Source organism: Coturnix japonica, chromosome 1 (genome assembly GCF_054131305.1).
Source record: "Coturnix japonica strain WE chromosome 1, WE-NBRP24, whole genome shotgun sequence".
Taxonomy (NCBI): Eukaryota; Metazoa; Chordata; class Aves; order Galliformes; family Phasianidae; genus Coturnix; species Coturnix japonica.
In genome coordinates this window covers 30,503,191-30,528,964 of record NC_140663.1, presented here as the reverse complement: position 1 = coordinate 30,528,964, position 25,774 = coordinate 30,503,191, and the positions used below count along the sequence as shown (strand labels likewise).

The window sequence follows — 25,774 nt, the reverse complement described above, 5'->3', positions numbered from 1 at the left end:
CCATTTCCACTATATAGCGCGCTGAAAATCCAAAAGCCAGGTACTGGGACAACAGCCACAATATGGGCTCAAGAACAACACCAAAAAACGTGTGTCTCAAAAAAAAACTGGCTTACTTAGTAGTCGGGATGGTTGCACAGCTGCAAAGGAAGGGCAGGCCAGCTCTGTGCAAGTTCACAAGCTTCCCATGCAACCAAATAACAGAGCTGCCACATGTCTTTTTTTCACCCAGCCATCAGCACGGCTCCTGTTTTATACACACCTATGTACTGAGTCATCAGCAGAGATCTTCTATGTAAGAATACCAGCTTCCTAAGCTCTGAAACCCAAATAATCCTGTTAATAGGGGCATACCTCATGGGGCAGGAGCTGCCTTGCTGCTTGCCCTGAGCTATGAATGCCTGTGCTGTGGTTACGTGGCCAAGGCAGCCGGTGATGCGCCAGCCATCCCTGCAAAAGGAATCTGAAGCTGCCTGCCCTCCCTGCGAATGTAAAAAACATTCAGCAGGGGCTGGAAGTGTTCTGCGTAGTGGGAAAGGAGGAAAGAAAAGCAGCTCTATTTGTCTACTCTACTTCCTTATCTCATATTAATGAAATCGATGTCACTACCAGCCACAAGCTCGCTCCCACAAACTTTCCAAGAGCAGCCTGCGCCACAGGTGGGGGTGAGCATGGCTGCCCCACCAGGACAGCAGCAACAGCAGCAAACAGCCCTTCAGAGAGGCTGGTGGGCAGAAGCACCTCATGCAACATGGAGCAAAACTCCTTGCATTATCACTGCCACTTCTGGCAGCCCACTACAGCCAAGGATGTGCACAGGGCAGCCAGCCTGCTTGCCTTGCTCTTTGGTGCAAAGTAAGCAAGGCAAGATTGAGATCCACAGGTAAAGCAGCAGGGAGGGAGCATTTATTATGATCGATTTCTCTTCCTCTCTCCCCTAATAGATAAAAGAGACTTTTGTTTTGCTGATATGATCCCAGCACTTTTCATGGGCACTGCATTTGTTTAAATTAAAAGCAAGAAAGGCAGAGGCTTTTCAGGAAAGACCAGAGCACTCTGTATCTGGTCAGTAGATTTCTGTCGGGATCAATAAAAAGGTGCACAACATATGGAAAGGCATTTTATTAACAGTAGAATTAAGCTGAATTTAATAAAAGTGCTTTATGCTACCTTTTGCATTTAAAATATTTCAGTGAGCCATCAAAATAAGTTTATTCACACGGCTTTAATAAAGGTCTAACCCTGCAGCGGAAACAATTAAAAAGTCAGCATTTGCCAGCGGTTACCGCAGTGCTGTGTAGCTTATTGTAGCATTCAGGCTGGAGCTAAATCCTCCTGCTGCTTCCTCCACAATAGTGATGTGTGGCCTGCGAAATGAGCACTGCGTTTCAAGAGCCGAGGTGCCGTGAGTGCCTGGGCTGGGGGTGGAGGGAAGGAGCTGGGGGAGGTCTCTGCTGCCCTCTGATTCCAGACAACCCAGAGCTAACCCCGAGGCTCAGCACGGAGCCTTGCCTGCCCCACAGCTCCCAGCCCAGTAGGAGGGCACGGCCAGTAGGCTGGCACTTGCCAGTTTCTCTCCCTTGCAGGCCTCCTGGGTCGCAGTTTCTCTCCACTCCTCATTTTCTCTCAAGACAACGAGCTCCAGTGAGCAAGCTGTGGTTAACCCAGCAGCTGGGCCTTGCTGCTTCCTGCACCTCCAGACCCTCTCAGCGTTCCATCCGATTCCAACATGTGCATCCCCTGGATGAGGGACCCGCTGGATTATCTCCTCCATCGCTTGCAAACGCATTCTTTCTGACTCGAGGGTTAACATCCTATCCTTCTTCCTGAACTGCACCTTTTCTTGCCTGCCCTCCCTCAGCTGTGCAACAGATAACATCCCCTTCCCCTCTGTGGGCTGTCATCTCTCCTTCCCATCACATTCCTCTCTCCTTATGTACTCCTCAGAGAAAGGCCAAGGCTGGGAGTTGCTTTTAACTGAAGGGGAAAGAGTAAAGGTGGCCCTTAAAGGTGTCCTCAGTCCCCCGGTCACTCTCAGATGGCCTCGTAACTACAAGAGCAGCTTTGCACTGGAGCTTTTAAAGCACAGAAACACTGTCAGCATCAAAACTTCACCTTTTACATCCATCTTTTGCATTACATTTCAGCAGAAATGCAGTAAGCCCAAGCTGCGCTTGGCACAGCAATGGAAGGCAGGGAATTTATGAGCTCTCAAAATTAAAAAATTCATGTGAGAAAGGTAAAAATGGCTTGTGGTGGGTCCTTTATGGGAGTGGGAAGGGAAAGCAAATGCCTTAAAGGCATCCTGCAGGGGCTGTGTTGAGAAACTGGCTCTGTGCACAGTGCTGGGGGCACAAGGATTTCCTCATCCCATGGCCCTCAGCAGTACAGAGCCTTGAGCAGCCCCTGCCCACAGCCTCCTAGTATAGAGAGACCAAGGAGAGGGGTAAAAAAGGTACACAGCCTGCGTACAAAATAAGGCGCATTAACAAAGGATTTCTGGTCTTCTGCATCATCCCAAGTTTTGCAAGCATCAGGCATCGTAAGGCCATCACTCCCAATGAGATATCTACAAATAAATATCACGTTAAACTGTAGCAATAAGACATTCTAGACTGAATACTGTTGCATTAAACAAACATTCATAAACACGGAGTAACATTTTAAGCAAAAACAACATTAAATATACTTCCATTAAGACAGTTACACAGGTTACATTTTCAAAACCATTCTCAAGCCATTCAAAAAAGAAAACAACTTTATGCTCTATTGTAACAATGCAGCACTCTGTCATCATCACTACCACCAAGAAGCAAAGCAGACAAACACATTTGTATATGGATGATACACAAACAGCTTCACATGCTGCTTGCTGCTGTGCTCACATAGTGCCTGCTGGAGGATGTGTCAAATGGACAAGTCTCCTAAATGCTGGGCAATTGCTAAGACTGTAATGAAGGGAAACACAAAATAAAACATATATATATATATTTTTCCAAATTTATATTTGCTTTTTGTTGTTGTTGTTTTAACTTAATTTAGCTTTGCAGAAGTAAGTTTTAACTTTTGCCCCCCCCACCCCCCCCCAACCAGTTCTGTGGAACAAGAACACCCAGCTGAGACCTTGTATGACACATGTAAGCCCAGAGCAAATTTTTACATTCATGTTGTAAACCCCAGAAAATAGGGATTTATAATGAAAACACTGACAGGCATTTAACCATAGCTGTACTAGCGGGTATTATTATACAGTAACTCAGTCTCACTTTTATTCTCTTTCAGGCCTCGCGAAGAGCCACCTGTAATCATACATCTTTGGTGATGCGCGTTACGGAAAGCTAAGGGGAAGTTAAAACATGAGTTACAGAAGTTACACCTCTGAGCACACAAACATACAGTATGCAACATTTTCAGATCTACTCAATGAACACCAAGGCTAAAAGCAATTAACGGACTTGGAATGCATGAGAGCAAGGTCTTTTCTAGGCCTTCAGTGTTGAGGGCAGATGTGGCAAACGCTGCGTGTGCAGATCGTTTCACTGTCACGAGCAGTTGGAGAGTTCACAGGGACACACAGGAATAACTCCTGTATGGAACTGTTTGCAACATCTGCTCCTCGGAGTAATCCTTGCTGTTCAAATTCAGTTTGGAGAGCTGGTAACTTTTTGCTCACTGGCTGTTTGTTTCAATTTTATGGCAAGACAGTTTTAATGAACCTGAGATTAACAAACATTTAATAAAACAAGTGAGAAACGAGCCGTAGATGTTTGTTAAATAAAGACTTACACCATATGCCCAGCACCATCTTCATACAGATGTATTGTATCTTAATCTAAGCCTAGAAAAGCATGGTTTCCTACTAGTAGATATTTAGTAATTAAACACTTCACAACATTTCAATGTTATCTACAACTTTATTATTTCACACGTGTCCTGGAATAAAATACCAGCTCTACTCCTGTCACTTCTTCATCATTACTTTTGCTTATTTTTTACAATTTCCTTTGATCTACATGGGAGGAAAAGCCAAATTATCTCATGCAACAAATGTGATGTAAGCAGCACAACATTCAAAGTGTTTGTTAAAGGAATTTGCTTGAAGAAATGAGAACCCATTCTAATTAAAAGACACAGCAAAGCAAAGTAAGATATCTTTTTTACTTTGTATCTCAGTGGTCTGCTACAGAAAACATGTACTTGGAATCTGCATAACCATTATTTGTATCGGTTATGTGCTGTATGCGCTACAGCAGCCAAAATAGCTTTTGCATTAAAAGTTGGTGGGGTTTTTTGTGTGTGTTTTAAAAACAAAAAAAAAAAGATTGAAAAAGTGGGGATTTAATTTCTGTGAGCTCAATCCTGGCAGGTGCTGAGTGTATCTCACATTTCTTTGGAAATTTAGAGCTTTCAATCTCAATAGGGCAGGCTCAAGGAACAGCATCTCTAAATCACGCAAAAATACAATGGAGCTGTACTTTGCTGGAAATGAAATCTTGAACCAACATGATTCAGGCTGGGTATGAGCACAGATTTATGCGGTTTTCCCAATGGCCGTGCATCTTACTAAAATACCTTTAAATACTCCTAAGGTCCCGAAGTGTACTTTGTGTATGAATGACCACTAAACGGGAAGTTTTTCATATAGCTCGGGGTGTGCGGAACAGCATAAGCTTGGTGCCATCTACTGGGGCTGCTGGACTACGGCCTGGTGCAGAAAGCAGAGCACGGAGGGCGGGCAGCGCGATGGGTTTGCAGGCATTGAAACATTTAGTCCTAGCTTCAGAAATCTTTATAAAAGACCATTTGGATGAGTGCACTCAGGACACAGGTGCTAATATATAAATAGAAAAAGAGAACATGTAAAGGCTTCTCTGGCACTAGGGTTAGTTTGGTTTACCACTAATCCAGCATAACTTGCACATGCTTGCAGAACAGTGTCTTGGGGAAAAGGAAGGTCCTCCCTGTTCTAAGGTACTTCTGAGCATCATGCCATTCACTTAGCTCGCTTCTGATCTACCCCTGTGACTTTGTATTAAGGACTAAGTGCACATTACGTGACACAACTCTGCTCCATAAAGGATGGACAGAGAGCAGAAGTGAAATCATACTTCCACGCTGAAGTCCTTGTCCTGCAAATATTTAACTGTCTGGAATTCAGAACAGCGCTGGGAAGCCCAGATCATACCTAAGACAGTGCTGGCCATAGCCAGAGCCTTTGGCTTGGTAGCAGAGCTCAAGGCTGAAACGTGTGCCAGCACTTCATTCCCTTGCACTGAGCGGACAGGAGCTGCAGAAGACAAATGGTCTCCTTGCTATGAAATCTGCCATTCGGCTGGAAGCAGGACAAGCTCTGCACCACTTGAGACTCACAGGATCCCTGGCCTGAAGTGATACCCTTGTTGAGCTGGAATTCACACAGAAAGGGCTGGTGGGAAAAGCACCGATACAGTGTAATGGTAGAAAAAAGTCATGAGAACTTGGGGCATTTTCTGTATATTCAAAAATGAAGTCACAGCGGATTGTGGCATTTAAACAGATGTTGCCTCCAGATCTCATTCCCATGTTTAATTTGATACATGCTACACCATTTACTTGTAACCCCCTCAGTTCACCACACACAAAAAAACAAACCAAAGGCAAAGCAAGTCTACATTAATTCGTAAGCATCTGGGGAATTTAGATTACTCTTAAAATATGTGAGATATGTGATTGTATATTATTCCACTGTTAGCAGATGAATTTTGGTTTAAAATATATATGTAAGTAGTCAGTGGGTGGAACTCAGTCTATTGATGTTTGCAGAGTTACAGAGCAAATGGTCAGGAATAGACAGTAGCGCTATCGACTTTTTATTCCAAAATTTGACTACTGTATTATGGCAGAAAAAGGACTGGACAAAACTGCCATCACGGTGCTTCACCAAGAGGGATGCAGTAGAACAACCTCCTGCAGTGTTCCAGCTTGCCAATGTGATATCCCCATTGCAGAGCAGGGACAAAATAGCCAGCACAGCAACTGCCCCCGTGTTAGGGCAGGCACCGGCCATGTGAGCGCACATCAAAAGGTGCATCAAGAGGGCTAAGGAAATTTGCTTATCCTGTATTTTTAGGATTTAAAATCTGGCTCGGCAGCAAATAGAACAGGAAACAAAGGTCAGGCTGACACAATGTGGGCTATTCTCTCTCTTCCTCAATATGTGTTTGTAGCTCCTATCTAGGTTAATGGGAGTTTTGTGCACATGTGGGGGAAAACAGAACACAAATGCTGCAAAAATTGGACTCAGATTGAGTTCAAATAGAATGTAATCAGCTTTAGAGAGCCCATCAGCTTGAAAACTGATGTCTTATCACTGAAAAAATCTTTAGAACATCACCTCCATATGCTTGTTAAGTACAGCTCTAGAAAAAAAAGTGCTTATAACACTCTGTACCCTTATGAAACGGTTGTGTCATACAGACACACACGCTGGTTCTTATTTGATGTTTCAAGCACTGATCAGCCAGGATCGTATCCTTTTTTATCTAAGTGTCAAGAAAATTCCTAATAATAGTCAAAATTAATTCTGCAGCTTTTATTTTCTCTCCCATAAGCATGTACGCTGGCATTGTTAGGCAGACATTACAAATACTGCTGTTTCAGTGAAATACAAAGTACTGTTGGGTTTGAGGTGCGGATCGTATAGGATGGGACTTGTGGCAGCCCTCACAGACCTAACAGCAGGACTTGGACATTGCTTGAGAAGTGCAGTTGCACTGGAACATTAGGTTGCATGTTTCCATTTAGTTACTTATTTACTTGCACAAGTGTCAAGCCACTAAATATGTTGTCAGAGGGGAAGAAAAAAAAAAAAAAAGGATTACACTTTAAATTCTGCACTTTTTGTACATAATTTTCAGTGTAACAGATTAAATTATATTGAAGCTTTAAAAAGGGAAACATTCAATGCAACCACAGTGTACTTCTAAAGATTTTGGAAAGGCTGTTATCGGATGCAGCTGCAATTCAATGCTGAATTCCAGTAAGAAAAAACTTACAGGCAGCACTGAACACAACTGATCTGCAGTTTAATTCCACTGCTTTTCCAACAATGAGGAGAATATAAAAAATGCAATTCAGAATTTGTTGGACAAGGAAGCTGGACAGCACTGCCAAGCGGAGTAAAATCCAGGCTATGGAAACCCTCAGCCAAGCCGGTGACTTTGAAAGAAAAGCAAACAAACTTCTGGTTCCAAGGCAAATTTAAACAAAGCAGAGCAACCCATAGCACAGCATTTCCTGCAGCAGAGACACCCATTGCTAACGGGCCTTCGTTACGCATGACACGACAAGCAGCACCCATTCAACCTGAGGGAAGCCCACAGGCTCGCAGGGCCACTGGCTGGCTCTTTGTCACCAAATGCAGCAGGTTGAATGCAGACATCACTGTGATATCCTCACCAACAAAACCAGAGGCAAAGAACAGGGGCAAGAGCTGAGTAGGGAAGAAAAAAAAAAAAAAGAAAAGAAAAAAAAAAATGAGAACAAATTAAAACATCAAAAATGTTAAGATACATTCACAGAAAAAAACAATGCTTACAAGTTATTCAAGACCATCACATTCTAAATGCACCTTTCTTAGTAGGTTCCCTCTGCTCCCCCCCATTAAGGTTTCAGTACGTATTGCCTTCTGCGGAGCAGCTTTCTGTGCCACACGTGAGGGAGGGGACATCTTTATTGGAGGCCTTTACAGCAGATGCTTTAGATCCCAAACACTGAGCAATGTGGGGCAGCAACCTGTGCGGTCACAAGTGGGGAGGCCCTGAGGGGCAGCGCTTGTGGCCCAAGCTAGATGGCAGAACTCCTGTTTTCAACGTGACTTAATATGGGACAGAGCCAATGGGCAGGATTTCCCTTTTTGTTTCGTTAAAATAAAAGCAAGCTCCACATTTCTGAATGGTGAGCGCAAGAAATCAGTCACCGCTAAAAATTGTTCTTTTGATGACTTGTGTGAAGAACGTGACATCTTACTGCAATAAACTCGCCAGATATCTCAAACCCACGACTTCTTGTTTTAAAGGCAGGAAATAATTTGCATTGTAAACCGTCTGTAAGATATATTTAAACAACCTTCTGGCCAGTTTAAATATAGAAAACAGAGAGAGACGGCACTCGCAAGGTTTTCTTTGGGACGGATTTAACAAGTAATTGTCTCATTTCCCTGTGATGGGAGGGAGGACACGCAGCTGCCCGGCAGCATGGCTGCAGCAGGGGATGCGGCACCAGGATGCGAGCCGGCCCCACAAGGCAGCACAGCTCTCAGTGATGCTGGAGGAGCAGGCCAAGGTCAGGCAGTGAGGCACAAGCATGGCTCCCTCTGAGGGCCTCCCCGCCATGTGGGCCTCAGCACCAGGCCCGCACTGGGCATGGTTTCATGGCGGGCATTTCCTGAGGGAGGGGGTAGGCGATCACAGCCTCTTCCGACCCCCGAGCAAGCAAACGCGTAGCACACGGTGATGTATGTTACCGCATCGCTCTGGAGTATATCTGAGGGAAAACTGCTTGTATTAACATGCCTGAACTCTGACTTCTCCAAACTAAACTCGCTGCAAAACCAAAACATTTTTGTGTTACTAAATGGAGGCAAAGAGGAGGGGGAAGGTAAGTACTGCACAATGAACAGCCTGAGAGAGCCATTAAACATAAATAAACATGTCATTTTCACGAGTGACTGCAGGACCGGTTTAAAAAAAAATAGAAAATAAAAAAAAAAAAAAAGGAAAAAAATTCCTCCAGAGCAGACTACCGACTAATAAAAGATCAAAGGTCTGTCCGTAACAAACACTACCAATAAAAATGGGGCTTTTTCTTTTTCCCAGCGACCTTCGCTGCCAGGAATAAAGTGCGCAGTGAAAGCGTAATTACCCGGCTGGGCTGCAGCCTCGCCGCGCTCCCGCAGCCAGCCATAAAACCTTCCCACCCTGCCCGGCAGCGCAGGCCTGCCGGCCGTGGCCATCTGGCTTGTGTCAGTGCTGGCGAGGCCGGCGGGAAGCACAGCACTGAAGTCACCACGCGGGTCAGCTGGGGAACAAAGGCACATTTTGCCCTTCAAAAGCTGGGGTGCCCCAGCAGCGGGGCCCTCAGCCCGCTGGCGGGGTGATTTATGGCTGCAAAGATCCTGCTCTTACTGAGATAGGCCGGCCCCATCTAGCGGTAGGCACCGAAAGAAGGGCTTGAGAAGGGAGGCACAGCCAGTTGACCACCATTCGCCCAACTCCAAGCCAGGCCAGTGGGGCTCCTCATCTCTACAAGGCCGTGCCAAAGCCCAGGCCAAGGAGACGTGCTGGCCATTTGGCATCACAAGAGCTCCTGGGCTCTGGAGGCAAAGGTGGGTTGTGGGGAACGGCCCCAGGGTGCCAAAAGTCACACCCTGCCCTGCCTGCGTGCGGGCATGTGCTGAGCAAAGTCCTGACCACAAGCACAGCAAGGACATCTGGTCCCCAAGGCTGACGTTCACATCGCGTCACAGCTCTGCACTCACTGCTGGGCTACAGACCACCAGCTGCTTCAGCAGGGACTGTGTGTCAGCAGAGCTCACCATGCAGCTTCCTGACAGCTCAGCACAGCCAAACCCGGCAGCACACAAACCTTCTGTGCCTGTTGCTTCAACGGGGAGCATTCTCCCCTGTGTTGGAGGCCAGAATGCCAAAAGGTAGACAGAATTAGTCCTCTCCCACCAGCTTCTCACAGAGAAGCCTTACACCTGTCTATGAAACATCTCCCCATGCAGCTGGCTGTGAGCATCTGACATAGCCTGAGGGCAGGGGGAACACAAATGCACCATCACAGCTCTGCCATTCATCGGTCCATCGCATGCACCATCAAGCCATCAAACCTGCTTCTTTGTGGCACTGAATTTACTTCTCTGCATCAAAACTGTTCTCCTCCACCCTTTTGTGAGAAGTAAACAGAACCGTAACTCCCTCAAGTGTCAGCAGTTTAGAGGAAATTACGTGAATTTGCCAAGGATTAGAAAATAGATCTTGACCTCTTGAAAATGTCAAATATTTCAGCATTCACCAAAATGTTGTTATTTAGTCTCGACTATTTGTAAAGACTTGGAGAATATATAAGTCCTGAAAGCCCAATAAAATATAACTGAGCATTCACAGAAGTATTTTATTGCAGTTAATATATTTTATTCTTTTATCGCTGACGTTTTGATTGCTATTTTTCCTTACTCTGTACACTACAGCCGTACCCAGTAGTTTCAAGTAGGCTCGGGACCTCCCGGTGCTTTGTTCTGCATATACAGAACAAAAATCCCTGCTGCAGGGTGCTTACAAGTGCAAGATTAAAAGCTGCTTGTAAAGAATTAGGAAAGAGAAGAATAAAGGCAAAACCATTACTATTGATGAATTTGGTGTGCGGGTGTTTAACAGCCCTGCCTGCTGATACCAAGATCAGTTTGATAGAGAACAGCAGTGATGTAGTCTCGCCAGGTCAGACCTTTCCTCTGCTCTTTCAAAACCTATATGCTTCAACGGGTTTAGGAACTGGGTTTGCATTTCAGCTCTATTAGACAGAAACCAACAGAGCTCAACAAACACAGGAATGAGGCACCACCCTAAGTATTGTTGCCGGTGTTTAACCTCAGGTGCTGCACCCGCTTGGTGTCCCTCCATAGTTTAACTAAGCCTCCTGGAGCCCTTTCCCTGCACTTCCTCCTCTAACAAAGTACAGAAGGGGGCAGCAGGGGGTGTACAACTGCCTGGCTTTTGTGATATGGGCACAACGCTCAGTGATACCTTGTAAAACCTGTAAATAACACTCATACCAGTCTAGTGGCAGCCATGCCATTACGTGGGATTGCAACCCAGGAAAGCCTTTGTTTTAGGATGCTGACATCCTAATGTTGACAGATGGTGAAGTACTGCCAGCTTTCAGAAACTTCTATATCCTCAAACTGGAAACATTGGAAGAAACTGCAAATTAGGGCCCAAAATAAAATACAATAAAAACCCAACACATAACCATAACTGTTAAAAAACAAATAGAGAAATTTCTCCGTGAGAGGGACAAGTTGAGAGATAAGATTCTGGTATGATCACATCTTGCCTTTAAGAGCTGCCAGAGAAACACCAAGGAACCCATAACACTGTTGTTTTACCTTCTTCTGTATTTAATATTTCTCCTGAAAACTCAGGTCTGGAATTCCCCGAAATGACATGAGAACCCCAGCTCTCACAAGAAACATGTGAAGCTGTGGCCCTTTAGTAATAAATTAAAAATTAGCAGTAAAGCAACTGGGCACCAATTCTTAAGGGAACAATCTTTTTTTCTTGCACCAATAATGAGACCTCAATAGTGTGAGACTTTGACTTGTTTCCAGCCCCTCCTCCCCAGCCCCAAGTCTCTGGCCCCACTCTGAGGACAGGAAACAATTACAGATCCCTACATGTTCGCCACAGAGCCAGGCTCCTATGGCAGGAATTTCAGAGTCACTGGACAAAGCAAAGGAGCAAAAACGCTGCCAGGCTGGAGAAACTCAAACAACTAGGAGTCAGAAGCAAAGGCCGGTGAGTTTTCTATAGTCAAGTGCTACAGTAACAAGTTCATTTTAATTAGTATTTGTTTCGCTAAGTTTCTCCAGTCTCCACAAGTTCCTGCTTGGCTATTAATACATGTTGCAAAAGTTCAATGATTAGTATAAAATACTTCAGTCATTAGCAGCTAACAATATGCAGCAAAACATCAGCTAACTAAAGAGGCATAAAACATCTGAGAAGAAACTAATTGTGTTGGCTATCCAGGAATGCAAAAGAACTGTAGCATTTAATTTGTGTGCTTGTATATTTTATTTTTCTCTCCTCCTCCTCATAAAATACAAGCGTCTCAATTAAAGCCACACAAGTCAGAAGCACTCAACCTGAATTCCCACATCACTTTTAACACTCTCAATTAAAGCATGTTCTCCATAGCTGTTTGCACTGGAATGTGCAAACTAGATGTCAATCCAGTCTACTTTTAGGAAGTTTACATTGCGCCCTGATAAAAGAGGTCATTACTGCCATATCCCATAATATCTGAGTGGAAAACCAGGAAATGTCAAGCTTTAAGCTCGAAGTTACTACTACTACCACTAGAAAGGAGCGTAGGCAGTGAAGTTCAAAGCCTACTGGTCAACTCACTCTCACATGAAATGGGAAAATACAGCCCAACCTAGCAATGCTATTGGCGTATCATTTACATATGCCAGTAATACTGCCAACATTCATTGCTTTAACAGTGACACTTAAAAGATGAGACTCCCACAACCAGTTTTAGATCCTCGTACAGACTAAAATGTTCATCTTTTCAACCAGGTAATCCAGATTCTCAAACCCTTGCTTGCAATTCAGTGTAATCTCACTGATTTCAACACCTGAAAAGGTCTGAAAACTTGCCAAGTAAGGAGGCACTACTTTGTGTGTCTGTGAGTTTGCATTCATATTAGAACAGCCATCCAGAAAAGTGATTTGTAAGAGGAAAACCTCTGAGCAGAGAATGAAGAGCTATATTTAATTTTCATTTCATTCCTGAATGGAACTAACATTCTCTCTAGTATCAGCTGCCAAAGATGGGAAGCTCCCAGCCCCTTACAGGAATGTGCCTTGTTGGCTGGACTGGGACATATCCTAGCTCCCATCTCTGGCTTGTGAAAAACCAAGCAGTCTGCCAGTAACACATTGGTGTGACAGGGTAATAGAAGCTCCACAGGTGTGTCCAAGGAGCAGAACAAGAAGGCAGGAGACAAGAGGGGATAATCATAGCAAATGCTTTTTTGAATGTTGCACGCTTGTAGAAAAACAAGAGGGGGAAAGCACTCGAATCTGAGGAAGAGAGACAACCCCAACAAGTAGGAGGGCAGAGGACCTGTTCTGATAAAGGCAGAGCTGGGAGCCCCTGCGCCCCGCATGCGTTCCCACAGCTTCCATTGCCAGACTGCCTCCCAACAGCTCCGGCTACCAATACTTCCCAAAGGAGGGCCAACATAGATTGGTTGGGATTTTCTCCCATCCCTTTCTCTTCCTCCCAGATCCGATGCACTAAAATAGCATCGCTCTGCTCTGCTGCACTTTTGGTTTCCCTGCCTTGGTCGCCTGCCAGCACTCAGCACATTCCTTGTATGGCAGCGAGTTTATAACCATGGCAGTCATAAACTTTTGGTAAATGGGTCTTTTCTGAGAATCATCATCATCTTTTCAACATCTTGAAAGATATCTAATCTTTTTCCATTCCAGGCAGTCCTTTCCAGTGCACTGGTAAAGGATTAATTGCTTGTGGTGCTTACAGGATGAGATACAAGTGTTCTGGAAATAACCTTTTAATTTAACAGTTCCTACTGGCTAAGCCTGAAAGCTTTTTGCTTTGCTCACCAGTGAAATATTCATTGTCAGTACTAAAAGAAAATAGGCTGTGACCCTCCCAAGACATGGGCTACTGCCATGCAGGGGGTTTGCCCCAGAGGCAGCCAGCACTGGGGGCACAGTGCCTGCTTTTACTGCCAGCCAGCTTTCGGGAGGTATGTTCTCCCCCTCCACCAGTACTTGCCATGTCAAGCTTAGAAGCACAGAACTAACAGGCTTTCTCATCTCTCTATTTTTAATTCAGGACAAATCCCATACAACATTTACCATGAGGTGAATCAAATTTCTTTTCTTAGCAGTGAACAGAAGCACTTCCATGAAGTGCTCCTTATCTCAAGACGGAGAGGAGAGGAGAGGAGAGGAGAGGAGAGGAGAGGAGAGGAGAGGAGAGGAGAGGAGAGGAGAGGAGAGGAGAGGAGAGGAGAGGAGAGGAGAGGAGAGGAGAGGAGAGGAGAGGAGAGGAGAGGAGAGGAGAGGAGAGGAGAGGAGAGGAGAGGAGAGGAGAGGAGAGGAGAGGAGAGGAGAGGAGAGGAGAGGAGAGGAGAGGAGAGGAGAGGAGAGGAGAGGAGAGGAGAGCTCTGCAGAAAGGTGTCCTGCTCTCTGTGTTAGGTGGCGTGACTGCACGTCACACCGACTCAGGTCAGTTATTTCTTTTTTTGCCATCCCAGCTCCTGGAACGGCGTTCCGAGTAAAAGCCACCAGAGCTGCCAGTCTCTCCCGGCAGTCTCCCTTACATGGAAATTTTCTAGAGTCGTGTCTGAAACCGATACCGCTGCTCACCACCGAGAGGAGCCGTCGCCCTGCCTAAGTTTGCACAGTGCCAGGAACTCCTCCTTCAAGAACAGCCTCGGCATGCAGAAGTCTATGCAGATGTCAACAGAATAGAAGCAGCCTTTAAAAATCTACCTTTGATCACAGACATCGTGTCATGGTATTTAGAACAGCCTTATGAATACACAAGACTTCGGCCTTATATCAAGAAAATAGGTTATAAAAATTAGAATGAAGAAATTTGAATACCGCACAAACAGGAAAGAACTGCTCACAAACTGTACCAGTAACGTTAACCATCCTAAAAACAAGGAACCTTTAAGCAGTCAAACAATCAAATTAAAAACACATCCAGTCCATACCACAAAGATGCTCCTCTAAGTAAAATAGGATTTCTCCGGTCTCCGCCGGCCACAGAGGTCCTTCTAGTTGTAAGGAGCGCTACAGCTCTGAGGAGACACGACAACAAATAGAGCAACAGGAGTATTCGCTTTACACTTGGTGCTCTTTAAACATGTGGCAGTTTAAGAATGGATAAACAGAGCATTTTTAAAATATATATATATATTTACATAGATGTGCTGCACCTCTAGATATCCTAATATCAGTTCATAAGCAAAAGAAATACTAATATGTAGCTAAATATCTCATTTGAATCCTTGTTTTGGTTTCTTCTCTTTCGTTTTCTCACGGATGCCCAGAATGTGAGGGTGCCTATCCAAAATCTAGCAAGCCTTACAGTTTTGCAGAGCGACCCCAACTGAATTCCAAACACAAACAGCCCCGCAGCCCCAGCAAAATGTGCTCACCTGGAGATCACAGATGCCTCGGGTCGCCCCACAGCACAGCGTTACAAGCAGGTTGGAGCCTCCTGGGGCCGGGCACATCCCCTGCCCACTGCAGGGCTGGCTGCTGCTGCTGCCAGCCCACTCTGTGACAGCCAGCCTGTGCCCTGTCCCCTGTTCCTAAGGGGGGCACAGGTGTGTTTGCTCAGAGTGTTCGCTTCTTTCCTCAGCCTTCTGGAAGCTCAAGGCTTCCAAGTCCCCACGAGGATCAATAATCCAATGGAAATTTGGGTGTTTTCCTTGCATAAGCCACTCTGAAAAGTGACATCTGCCCCAGATCCTTCAGCAGAGACACGGGCCTATCACACGCACACAGCTCCCTCCCTGCTTCCCCAAGACTTAATTAAGCCTTGCCCCAAAATGCTGCTTGCTGTTGTCCTACATGGAGTTCTGCTGCACAAAGAGAGCACTGCAATTAAAACCCCATGCATCATTTTCTCTCCCTTTGGCCCTGATATCTCACACCAAGATGGGAAACCCCCTGTGAAGCTGTCATGCCTGGACTCCATAAAAATTCAGCAAGCATCAATGTATGTCAATGGGAGCAATGTTTTCCACATGGACGAATTCAGTTCCATACCTTTCCTTCGCAGACACTTCCATGTTCAGACAGCATTGTGTCACAGTGCCCCTCTGCTGCCATCTGTCACACAGCAATAACATGTAATGGGATATTGGTGGGAAGGTTCAGCCTCTACAGCCGTACCACCGACATCCACCCCTGACAGCGTGAGCCAACACAATAACGCAGGAGGAGCAGCCCTTGTATTTATTGTGTGTTATTTTTACATCACTTGTATAAATGTGCAGAAGGTTTGATAATTGCTGCGGGGTCTCATTTCTGCCTGCAGAAATGCCAGAAGTGCCAGCCCCAGGCAGTAAATCACATGAGCAGAGAGAACGAAAGAGGAGCAGATGGAGGTGAATAGTTCCAACCCCACTGACTGCTGGTAACTCAAAGACCAGCGCTCAGGACAGCAGTGGCACTTGGTTTCACACTATGACCACTGAAAATATTCCTAGCACCACCATTCACATTCACAGGTCTGAGGTTGGCTCTGCTGAGGCTGCTCAAGGGCATCTCAACCCATGGCACAAACAAGCCCTTATTTGGGCTGAGCAAGACGGGACGGGCAGAAGTTTGAGACACAAAAACTACAAGCGTCACGTACCTCTCCCATTGCAATGCTACAGAGCTGGTTAACCACCAGCACAACTAGTAGAAACCACCATCAAACTAGTATATGCTTTCTTTTCTACAAGCAGGAGGAAAGCAGCACATCCAACAGATCTCAAATATAATGCACTTTTTGGTAGAGCTCCTAGCGGTATTTTCATAAACAGACTGGAGAAGCATCTTCCTTCTGGATCATGGCACCACAGCTTGGGAATGCCGTGGGCTGCCAGGCTGGGAGAACACCCCAATGAGCTGCCAAGGGCCCGGCTTTGATCAGCACTTCTGCTGCTGGGACCTGCAAGCACTCCTATTGAAAACTGCAGACACTAAATGGAAGGATCATACAGCACCCCAAAGAGCCCAGCAGAACTCAGCATGATCCTCGGGAAGTGGATAAAAATGTATTATGTTAATTCATACGCAGCAAAGCAACAAAAAGCTTCCCTCCCTCAGGCAGCTCTGCGAGGGCACTCTGAGGCTCTTGCACAGTACCTGCAGTAACCCTACCCAGTGTGATTCCACACTGCTCCTGCAGCTCTGTACAGCTCAGCACCCCTCTGAAGTCCAGAAGCAAGTAGCAAAGCTGCCTTGAGCTTTTGTATGCGGAGTGCCAAGCTCTGTGCAAGACTGGAAACCAGCAGCGCCTGGTGCTTCCCTTGGAGCCAGACACTAATTGTCTGCAGGAGCCAGGGCAAAGCACGTCCCCTATATTTCTCTTATGGAAATGGATTTTAATAAGACACGCTATCAGCATGGAGCATCCCTCCACTGATTCAAATCCTGTGAAAAATAGGAAGAACTAAGGATACAGTCCAAAAGCACAGTTCCCACAGCAAGCAGTCAGAGACTAAGGCTCTCTGCCCAACAGCACTGACTTTCTTTTCCTGCAGCCTTAAGAAAGCAGAGATGATTAAAATACAAAAAATCCCTTTATCTGGGAAGCTTCTGCTATGCATCCTGGGCCCGAATGTCACAGAGCTGCCTGGATCTCCTTGACCCTTCTGCCCTTCCCAAGCCAACAGCAGCATGCCTGCTACCCACAGCCCTACAGGAGCCGAGACTCACCAGCTGCTCTGCCAGCCCTGCCCTCAGGCTCACCACTGGCTCAGCACACAGCTGGACTCGAGCGGGTCCAGCAACTCCACATCAGATCAATGCTTGCTCAATACAGGCTCCATGCTCTGGAAGCAGACATGGAAATCCTAAAGCTAGGCTCACTGTGCTGCCAAATGCCATCACGTGGACTAAGAACAACACCCATGTGAACTCGACCCCAGGCAACCAGCTGCACAGAACCCTTCAGCAGAGCAGTGGTGCAAATGACCCACACTTTGCCTGCCTGCATTTGGAGGCACAGCACAGTCAAGATCAAGGTGCTGGGAAACAGAGCTTGGTAAGAACAGGGAATGGAGCTTGGCAAGAACAGGGCAATGCTTATCTGGGCAGGGCATGTTCTGGACTGCTTTCTTTTGGCATTGACTGGCATGGATCGCTTCCTCAGGAAGCTGCTGAGATGCCCTGGGTTGATTTCTTTTTCCTACTCATATTGTGCAGCCCAAGTGAAACTGATGGCATTTGGCAGTCCCTTCCCCAGAGCTATTGTTGTTTCCTGGCAGCGGGGCTTTGTTTTCCATCAGGTGGAAGGCGAAGGCGTGTTCCCTGTTTGGAGGAACATGGAGTTATAAAGCTCCCTGGGGGCATAATTCCAAGCGCCACACACAGCGTCATTCTTAGGAGTTCTTGGACATGACAGCACTTCCCTACAACACAATACATGAGCACACTATGTACGCTTTGCTACACCGCTGTCTGTGTTTCAAAGATATCATTAATCCCCGTGTTCAGACGCCACCAAACAGAGAGCACAAACTCAGCTCAGCAGAAGTCCTGTCTTCAGACTTGATGCAACACTCAAAAGCTGAATCATGTTTCAACACAAAACTGACTGGAAACGTCATTCTCAGTGCTCCCTATAAATAAAGTACTTGTGCCATTAATCACCTTACAGAACATGCTATGTCAAAACCTAAGTCTAAGCAGCACAAATGTGTTAGCACCGTGCAAGTTTAAGCAGTGCCGTTGTCGGGTTTGGGGTAGCATTGTTTGAGCTCCTCAGGTTCTAAAGCCCTCACTGAGAAAAGCCTCTTTATGCCCAGGAACAGTGCTGGATTGTGTGGCTGTCAGATAATGCCATTGGAATGGAGCTGTTACATGAGAACCAGAAGGCTGGAGCAAAGGAAAGAAATTACCATTTCCAATTGCCTCACTGTGAATGGAGATCCCAAAGAATTCTCACAGCCTGTTTTCAGACAACACCTAAGGATCGCATCCTCACAAGGGAAAGACACAAAAGTCCCCTCTAATCTCAGAATGTCACTCTACACCCTCTGGCAGAAGAAGAGATGTTCAGTTCTCTGGCTGAGAACTGAACATCCTCCCAAGTGTGAGCAAAGCATCTGGAAGACCATAGTTCAGCCCTGCAGAAGCAGTGAGGGAAGGGAGAGCTCACCTGCAGCCCCTTCTTGCTCTACAAGACACTACAGAATGAACACCCTAAAGGCTGGCAGGTTCTTCAGGTTTTGTTTTTACGTTTCAAAGCTCTCCTGTTCATGTAGATAAAGTTGCCTCTATATAAATCCATGTATGGACACAAGTATTCCAGAGCAACAGACACCCTCCGGCCTCGGAGCCTGTTTCCAAAACATGGAAAATAGAAGATCCTATTCCCTACCTATGACTGAAGTTGCTCATTGCTTAAACACTGATCTGTAATGAGGACGCTCTGAATGACGCAGCCCAACAGAGCCTCTGACAATTGGATGGCTGTCCCGCACTTGTAGCCACGCCAATGGATGCAGACAGCAGACTTCTTAACCTCTGGCTGAGAAGATTAAATCCTTATCAGCGAGATCTCTTCTCCCCCTTCTCCCTCCCGCTCCCCTCTGCTGTACAGTACAGCCAGCAGCGTAACAGAGGAACCTTAACAATACACCTAAAAGGGAAATTTGATTTTCTAGCATTGCTCAGGCACAAAACAGGCCAGGCTTTCAGTGCCACAAACAGGTATCGCCTTACAAAGCCGCCTGAATGCAAGCAGGCAAACAAAATCCTCCCGTGCCTTCATGAATATCAGGGCAAAACACCAAGTGTGCGAGTTTCCCTTACCACAGAGCTGAGAGCAGGCGGAAAAAGTGCCTTAACCCAACAACAGCGGGAGGGCAGAGCTTGGAAAAATCAACACGGCTGTTCCGTCAGAAGGTCTTATTTTTGTCGAGGATCAGCTGCTTTATATGGCTCTGTCACCAAATATAGCCACGCTGCCCTGTACACAAAGGCACTGTTTTTAAGGATGGCGCTTTTGGAGGAAAACATTGAATTCTTTTTTCCTCTTAAAAGCTCTTCTCAAATAGAGAAACGTCGGGCAGAAAACGCCCCACCAACCACAGCTGAGTTACGTGCGGCCCAACTCCACCAGGTTCAGTGGATCGGGGAAATCTCCATCCACACCAAACCTCCTTCCACCTGAGTGACAGAATATTCAGCACCTCAGTTTAAGCCTCTCGCCTGACTTAACTCCCGACACAAACTCTACACGACAATTAAGAAGCGCCGCTCTAAGTGCAGCCGCGTTTCCTTCGACCCTCTGAGCAGCTCGGAGCGGGCGGCAGATGAGGATGACGGAAACCGCTCCCAGCTCCCAGAGAGAGTCGCAAAGGGCGCCGCTACCAACCAAATTTGGCAGCGGGGAACCGTGACGAACTGCAAAGGCACGCAGCAGCGCGGCGAGCGGCCGGGAACCCTCCGCTACGAGCGCAGCGAGCACCCGAGTGTGTGCGGCGGGGGGAAGAGCACCAAGCGGCCGTATCGCCTCCGAAGGCGCACGCGGAGCCCGAGCTCCCCTCGGGGCCGGTAGAGCTCCTCGTACAGTGCGGCGAGCAGGCCGTGCCGTCGCCCCGCAGCAGCACAGCGCGGCGGAGCGGAGCAATACGCGGCCGGACGCGGCCCTCCCGCCGGCAAAGCCCCCCGAGGGCTCCCCCGCTCCTCCCCCAGCAGGTGCGGCCCGGCCCCGACCCGCTGTCCCACCGCCCCTCCCCTACCGCAGCCCCCCGGCCCGCCCTCAGCACGGCGGTGCGGGGCCGGCTCCTACCTGCGGCTCCTGCGGCGGCCGCCAGCGCCAGGACGAGCGCGGAGAGGAGAAGGAGCGGCGGCGCAGCGCGCATAGAGGGGAGGCCCGAGGGAGCGGCGGCCGCGGCTCCAACCCCCCCCTCCGCCCCCCGGGATAGCGGGGACGGGCCCGCCGCACAGGGAAGCATGACGGGAAATTCCTGGGCACCGGCGGCCAACGCCAAATAAGAGCACGGCTGAGCTACTGCCGTGTCCATCCCCACAGCCCCGAACGGGAGAGAGGCGCCCACAGATGTACGACGTCAGACGTGTGTTAAAAAAAAAACCCTAATAAACCTTTAATTCGAGTCTGGCGGTTTTTACAGGACAGGGTGAGAAATTACAGCAAACATCCCATTCCTCTCAAAGTCTGGTATGATACACGTCCCCCTCCCCTCGTGTGGGAGGGAACATCGGTCAACTTAACAGCTTTAAAGGTAAAAAGAAGCCGCGTAATAGTACATATTACAATAATAATGTACAGTGTTTACAGGAAATATATTTCAGAAGCGAGATGGACGCGGCTGCAGCCAGAGGCGACCTGCGAAAATGCCACAACTATTTTTACATTCACTCTTGGGTCACTAAGGTCAGCTTAACAAGTCACTGCTGCACAAAGATACAACGCCGTCAGTTTATATACATATATATAGTACATATACATGTATATTATACATATATGTATATAGGAAAAGTCCTCAAAATCTACCAGACCTGGCACAATTCACTTACCCATCAAAAATATGTACTTGTCCTCGGTAAGCGGAATTCTGCGTGGCTGATTATATATTATATATACTCATTATTCATTAGCATCTGAGACATAAAACTGAGGATTCTAAAAGTTCTCGCTTAACAAACTCTCCAATAATAAACATGGTGCCCACAAAAGCACGAAAGTAAGGCACAATAGGATTTCTGTTGCAGAACAGTGTGTGCATCATGTTTACTTCACCATAAGGAAAAAAAAAAACGTGCATTATTTGTGCAAGTCCATGCTGCAAATCCATCATATCTACAAAGTAAAGTGAGTTTCAGTCGTTTCTTTGGACCGGTGCGCTACCGGTCCCAGCATATCCCTGCCTGTGGGATATTCACCTTGCTGCTTGGATAACGTCATGGTAGGAGTGGGCATTAAAGGAGCCAATCATCTTAGATTCACATCTATGCATCTCAGCAGCAATTTTGCACTTCCAGGCAGATTCCTGCCAAGTTTCCAAGCTCACAATCACAAGATTTACTGTCAGCTGTAACTTCTAGCTCGTGTTGGGCCAAAATGGTGGCACCTTGTAACGTTTTAGAAGGAAACTGCTTCATCAACTTGATCCCAAATGGTATTTTGTCACAGCCCTGGCAATCGGAGTAATAAATACAGCTCTTCACAAAATACTTTTCCGGTATCTGCCAATTGTGTCTTTATTGCTCACAAATTTGAATTGGTTACAATTGGTATCAGACCTCTTCACACAAAATCATAAGGTATTTTGATATAAAACCTATAAAAGATAATTAACCTGTATCTAACGCTTTAAGGTATTCGGCCTCTCGTCACGGTGCAGCCAAACCCATATAAAACATCAGGTTTTGAATAAAATAGGAAGCTTATCCACTGCTTCGACGCAGACATCCTCACTGAACAAAACCAGTTTTGCCACCACCAGCATTTACAATTATATACAAAACCCATCACATCCACATTCAGCTCGTTTTCCCCTCACGCTTCTATGCGACCACTAATGCCAGATTATAACTTCCCCCAGGCCCCAGCTGCAGAAAATTATTATTTTACGGCAAGAGAAAAAAAAAAAAAACAACTAATATTGAATGAAAAAAAATATATTTTTTTCTTTTTTCTTTTTTTTTTCCTTTTTTTTTTTTTCCTTTTTTTTTTTTTTTTTAACTTATTCACCATCAGGAACTGTAGGTTGTTCGTTACAAAATACCCACAAGGTTATTTCACAGGAAACTATGGAAATACAGGAAGTCTTCTTTTTCTCCATGCTTTTGTATTATCAAAAAACACCTCTCGGTGCAAAAAAATACAGTCACCACATCTGAAAATGTTGAATGGATTCGGTATTCCACATGCAGAACTTAAATGCATTGCTTTAACGCAGCCCCAGATCGCTTCCTGAAGCTATTTCTCTTTTCCTGTCAGCTCAGTATTACTGCCTCGCTGCTAAGTCCCTTTGGAAACAAGATTTCTGGAACGTTCCATCTTTTATTTAAATCATTAAAGTATTACATACAAAAAGCACTAAAAAAGGAAGACGGCAGCCAAACAGGAATATTCCTGTCGCGAGTAACAGTCCTAGCGGTTGTACAAAGTCTCCTCAGGAACTTCCCTGAGAATGAGTTGTGCCTGTCCGGAGACGGAGATGTGACATAGAGTTCATGTGTTTGTTTGATGGCTTTAGTGGAGTGTTGCAGGTGAGAGCCTGTGGAAAGCGATGGTGGTATCGATCTAGTCGCAGGTATTTCACTGTTACCAGCTTTCCTGTAAGGTGAAGAAATACAAGAACACAAGTCCTCTAGTTTATCACTATTACATTTTGCCTCGGGACGTAGCAAACAAACACAAGCACATTCGTTACAATGAAATTAGCTTACCAGTGACAAGGGCTACTAGAAAGACAACTTTCATATCTAAGAGAAGTATTGAGCTATAATAAAACACTTGGTCGCTTAAAAGGACTACTCCAGCCGCAACCATCTTCCACCATTTCCACCCACGTTTTGTCACGAACCCCAGTTTCTTACCATCAAACCAAGAGCCATGCAATGCCTTAAAAGCCTTCCCCGCGTACTCCGGAGACAGACACTTGACATATACACAACCCTGCAGCAAGAAGGAGTTTTTGTTAAAGCCCAGCTGACAAGGAGAAATAAAACCATTAAGTTGTTACTGGAAGGACACTCACCTCACGTGAATTTTTGTCCACAGCAATATGAACAATTCCATCGTTATCACTGCATTTCTCCAAGATTGCTTCTTGAATCGCTAAATGCCAGTGATCACCTATTTCCCTAAGCAAACAATAAAAGGCTTCATTATGCACATCTACTTTGAAGAAGTTACAAAAGCTGACAGAGGAACAAAAGCGTTAACAGCTCTAGCAGCAGGACAGAACACCAGTTTTAAGTATACAGATTATGATTCAGTAGTTTTAATATAAATGCATGTTTTCCCCCCCATCCGCGTGTTTTATTGCTTTGGTTTGCACTACCAGAACATCTCAGGGTATACCAAGTAAAACGTTTGGGGGCTTATCTGAAAGATGTTCCACCACCATTCCCCAACCTCTCCAGAGTTACATGCACAGAACTGTTTATCTGAAGGCCAATGTAAAGTCTACTCATACTTAGTCCAGGGAGAGTAAACATCCTCCTGTCACATTCACCATAATCTCATCCTTGCCAGCCAAGTGGTTTCTTCAGGACTCAACACAACTTTCTGGCATGTGAGACAGACTGAATACTCTAAGCTACCAAATGGTCAAGTCAGTTGGGTCCCATGGTCTGCTTCAGAAAACTCAATCCTATGAACCAAGAGGAACAATCCACACTTTGGGCGCTGCAGCCTGCTATTGCCTCCTTCCTATCTGAAGCTGCAAGCAGTCAAAGTCATCGTCCCACACCTACTTAAGACAGGCTGGCTGTTGTTCCATGAAGGACACTCTTCAGCTGGTAATCAGTACTAGCTCAGCTACCATGAGGAGAGCTCATGTTGTTACAAGTAGGCAATCATCTTTTCCGCTGGTTTGCTGTAAACCAAACATTATTTTTCCCCAAACACTGCAAGTCGCTCTGCAGTGCTGTACAGCAATACTCTGAAGCGCTCATTTCCTGTTTGGAAATGTAAGTATATTATTTACGTACTGTGCTTACTGTGTTTTGTAGACCTGGGACATGAAACATTAACAGCTGTCAACTAACTTGGAGTTGCCATAATGAAACAGGCCCCTCACAGAAGGAATGACTTGCCCTTCCATGATCCTGCATGTACAGCTGTCTTTTACAGCAGCCCATCAGCTTTCAACGCAATTCTTGCAGGAACACAACATATGTTTTATGAACCCTTCACTGTTTTAGTGGCAGATGCAGAAAAAGAAGAACCGTTTATTCCAATGATGCCTAGACTGCTATCTCGAAGGACAATTCTGCATCTGGCATTGTAAATCCCCAGGACATACAATCAAAACAAATCGTAATTTTAAGTCAGCTGCTGTGGTCTGAGGGTTCACAATGCCCAGCTAAGTTTTCTGACTTCAGACAGTGAAAAGAATTACTGACTCTATCAGCACTGACAAACACAAATTAACCAGCATATTCTCCAGATGATTCTCAGACCAATACAGAAGACCACTATTTACGGATGGCTTCTTCCACGAGCCACTGGCTGACTACTGAAGCATACTCAAGTTGTTTATTGTTAGCATACAGTAGCATGGCATAAAGAACAGCTAAAAACTTATTCTCTTAACCATGTTTTGCACCCTTTGCAAATGCTTCATCTGAAATCAAAAAACATTTGCAAACTTAACCACACACACCGGTATATTCTGTGTTTCAGCTAATGTGAAAGCATTCAGCTCTTCCAGACTGGAATAAGTACACTGCCCTTCTTCCTGTGATGTGAGCATCTCTAAACCCTTCTCAGAAGACAAAAGCAGACACTTTCACGTGAACACAGAAATTCAGAGAGAACAGTTCTTACTTACATAACAGGGTCGAACATATTGCGAATCTTTAAACACGGTGTCAAGCTGTTTGGTGGTGAATTTCTTCTATCTAGATGAAATGCTAAAAAATAAATTTAATGGTATTTATTGACATGCACAATATTATCTAGTAAACCACTCTATACATTAAAAACAGAATACCTTTCACCCACATATGAAAAAACTTCTAGGTTCAAACAGATAATGCATTCTCTCATGTTCAGTCCATAGTAAATGAAAGGAATTAAGGGCATTTATAAACACCAAACACTTGAAAAGCAAGTGTTGGTATTGTGTCTCTGAAAAGATATTCTCAGAATCTGGATCAAGTTTTTGGAGCTGTAGATTAACACTCAACTTCAAATACCTAATAAATTAACATCCCTTCCCACTTCGGGGGCAGTCTGTGTCCATTTGAATAAGAAATAGGGAGAGTCAAACACACATCTGTGTTACGGTAACAACTGTCAAGGATGGAGCTTTTATTATCCTACATGCTCTATACCTGTAATAAGAAACTTGGGGAAAAAAATGAAATGCACCAAAAGACACAACAGATACAAGAAAAATGGAATTTAAAAATGACAAGTAATTCTTCCGAAGATGAACAGACCCATTAAATATTCATGTGAACTTCTAAGATAAGTATCTTCCTTCTAAAGTTCCCGAATTCTACATTTGGGAGTCACAACAGAAAAATGCACCATGAAG

At 45.6% G+C, this 25,774-nt stretch overlaps 2 protein-coding genes across 9 annotated transcripts in view; both read right to left on the bottom strand.

Annotated features, from left to right (window-relative positions):
• Positions 1-20,474, bottom strand: part of MSRB3 (methionine sulfoxide reductase B3) — a 75,257-nt gene extending 54,783 nt beyond the window's left edge. Inside the window, exons 1-4 of one of the 3 annotated variants that reach the window (XM_015855672.3) lie at positions 20,326-20,474; positions 14,519-14,605; positions 7,345-7,471; positions 3,267-3,338 (exon numbers count right to left, since the gene is read on the bottom strand). In XM_015855672.3, the coding sequence (XP_015711158.2) occupies positions 3,267-3,338; positions 7,345-7,420 (148 nt within the window). In that variant the 5' untranslated portion in view covers positions 7,421-7,471; positions 14,519-14,605; positions 20,326-20,474. The remainder of the gene's footprint in view (positions 1-3,266; positions 3,339-7,344; positions 7,472-14,518; positions 14,606-20,325) is intronic. The other 2 variants (XM_015855704.3, XM_085514493.1) reach the window with 2 other exon arrangements.
• A 142-nt stretch (positions 20,475-20,616) lies between these two features.
• Positions 20,617-25,774, bottom strand: part of LEMD3 (LEM domain containing 3) — a 40,265-nt gene continuing 35,107 nt past the window's right edge. For 3 of the 6 annotated variants that reach the window (XM_015855623.3, XM_015855633.3, XM_015855614.3), the window contains 4 exons: positions 25,064-25,145; positions 23,264-23,369; positions 23,103-23,181; positions 20,617-22,839 (listed from right to left, as the gene is read on the bottom strand). In XM_015855623.3, the coding sequence (XP_015711109.2) occupies positions 22,676-22,839; positions 23,103-23,181; positions 23,264-23,369; positions 25,064-25,145 (431 nt within the window). In that variant the 3' untranslated portion in view covers positions 20,617-22,675. The remainder of the gene's footprint in view (positions 22,840-23,102; positions 23,182-23,263; positions 23,370-25,063; positions 25,146-25,774) is intronic. The other 3 variants (XR_014933968.1, XR_014933970.1, XR_014933966.1) reach the window with 1 other exon arrangement.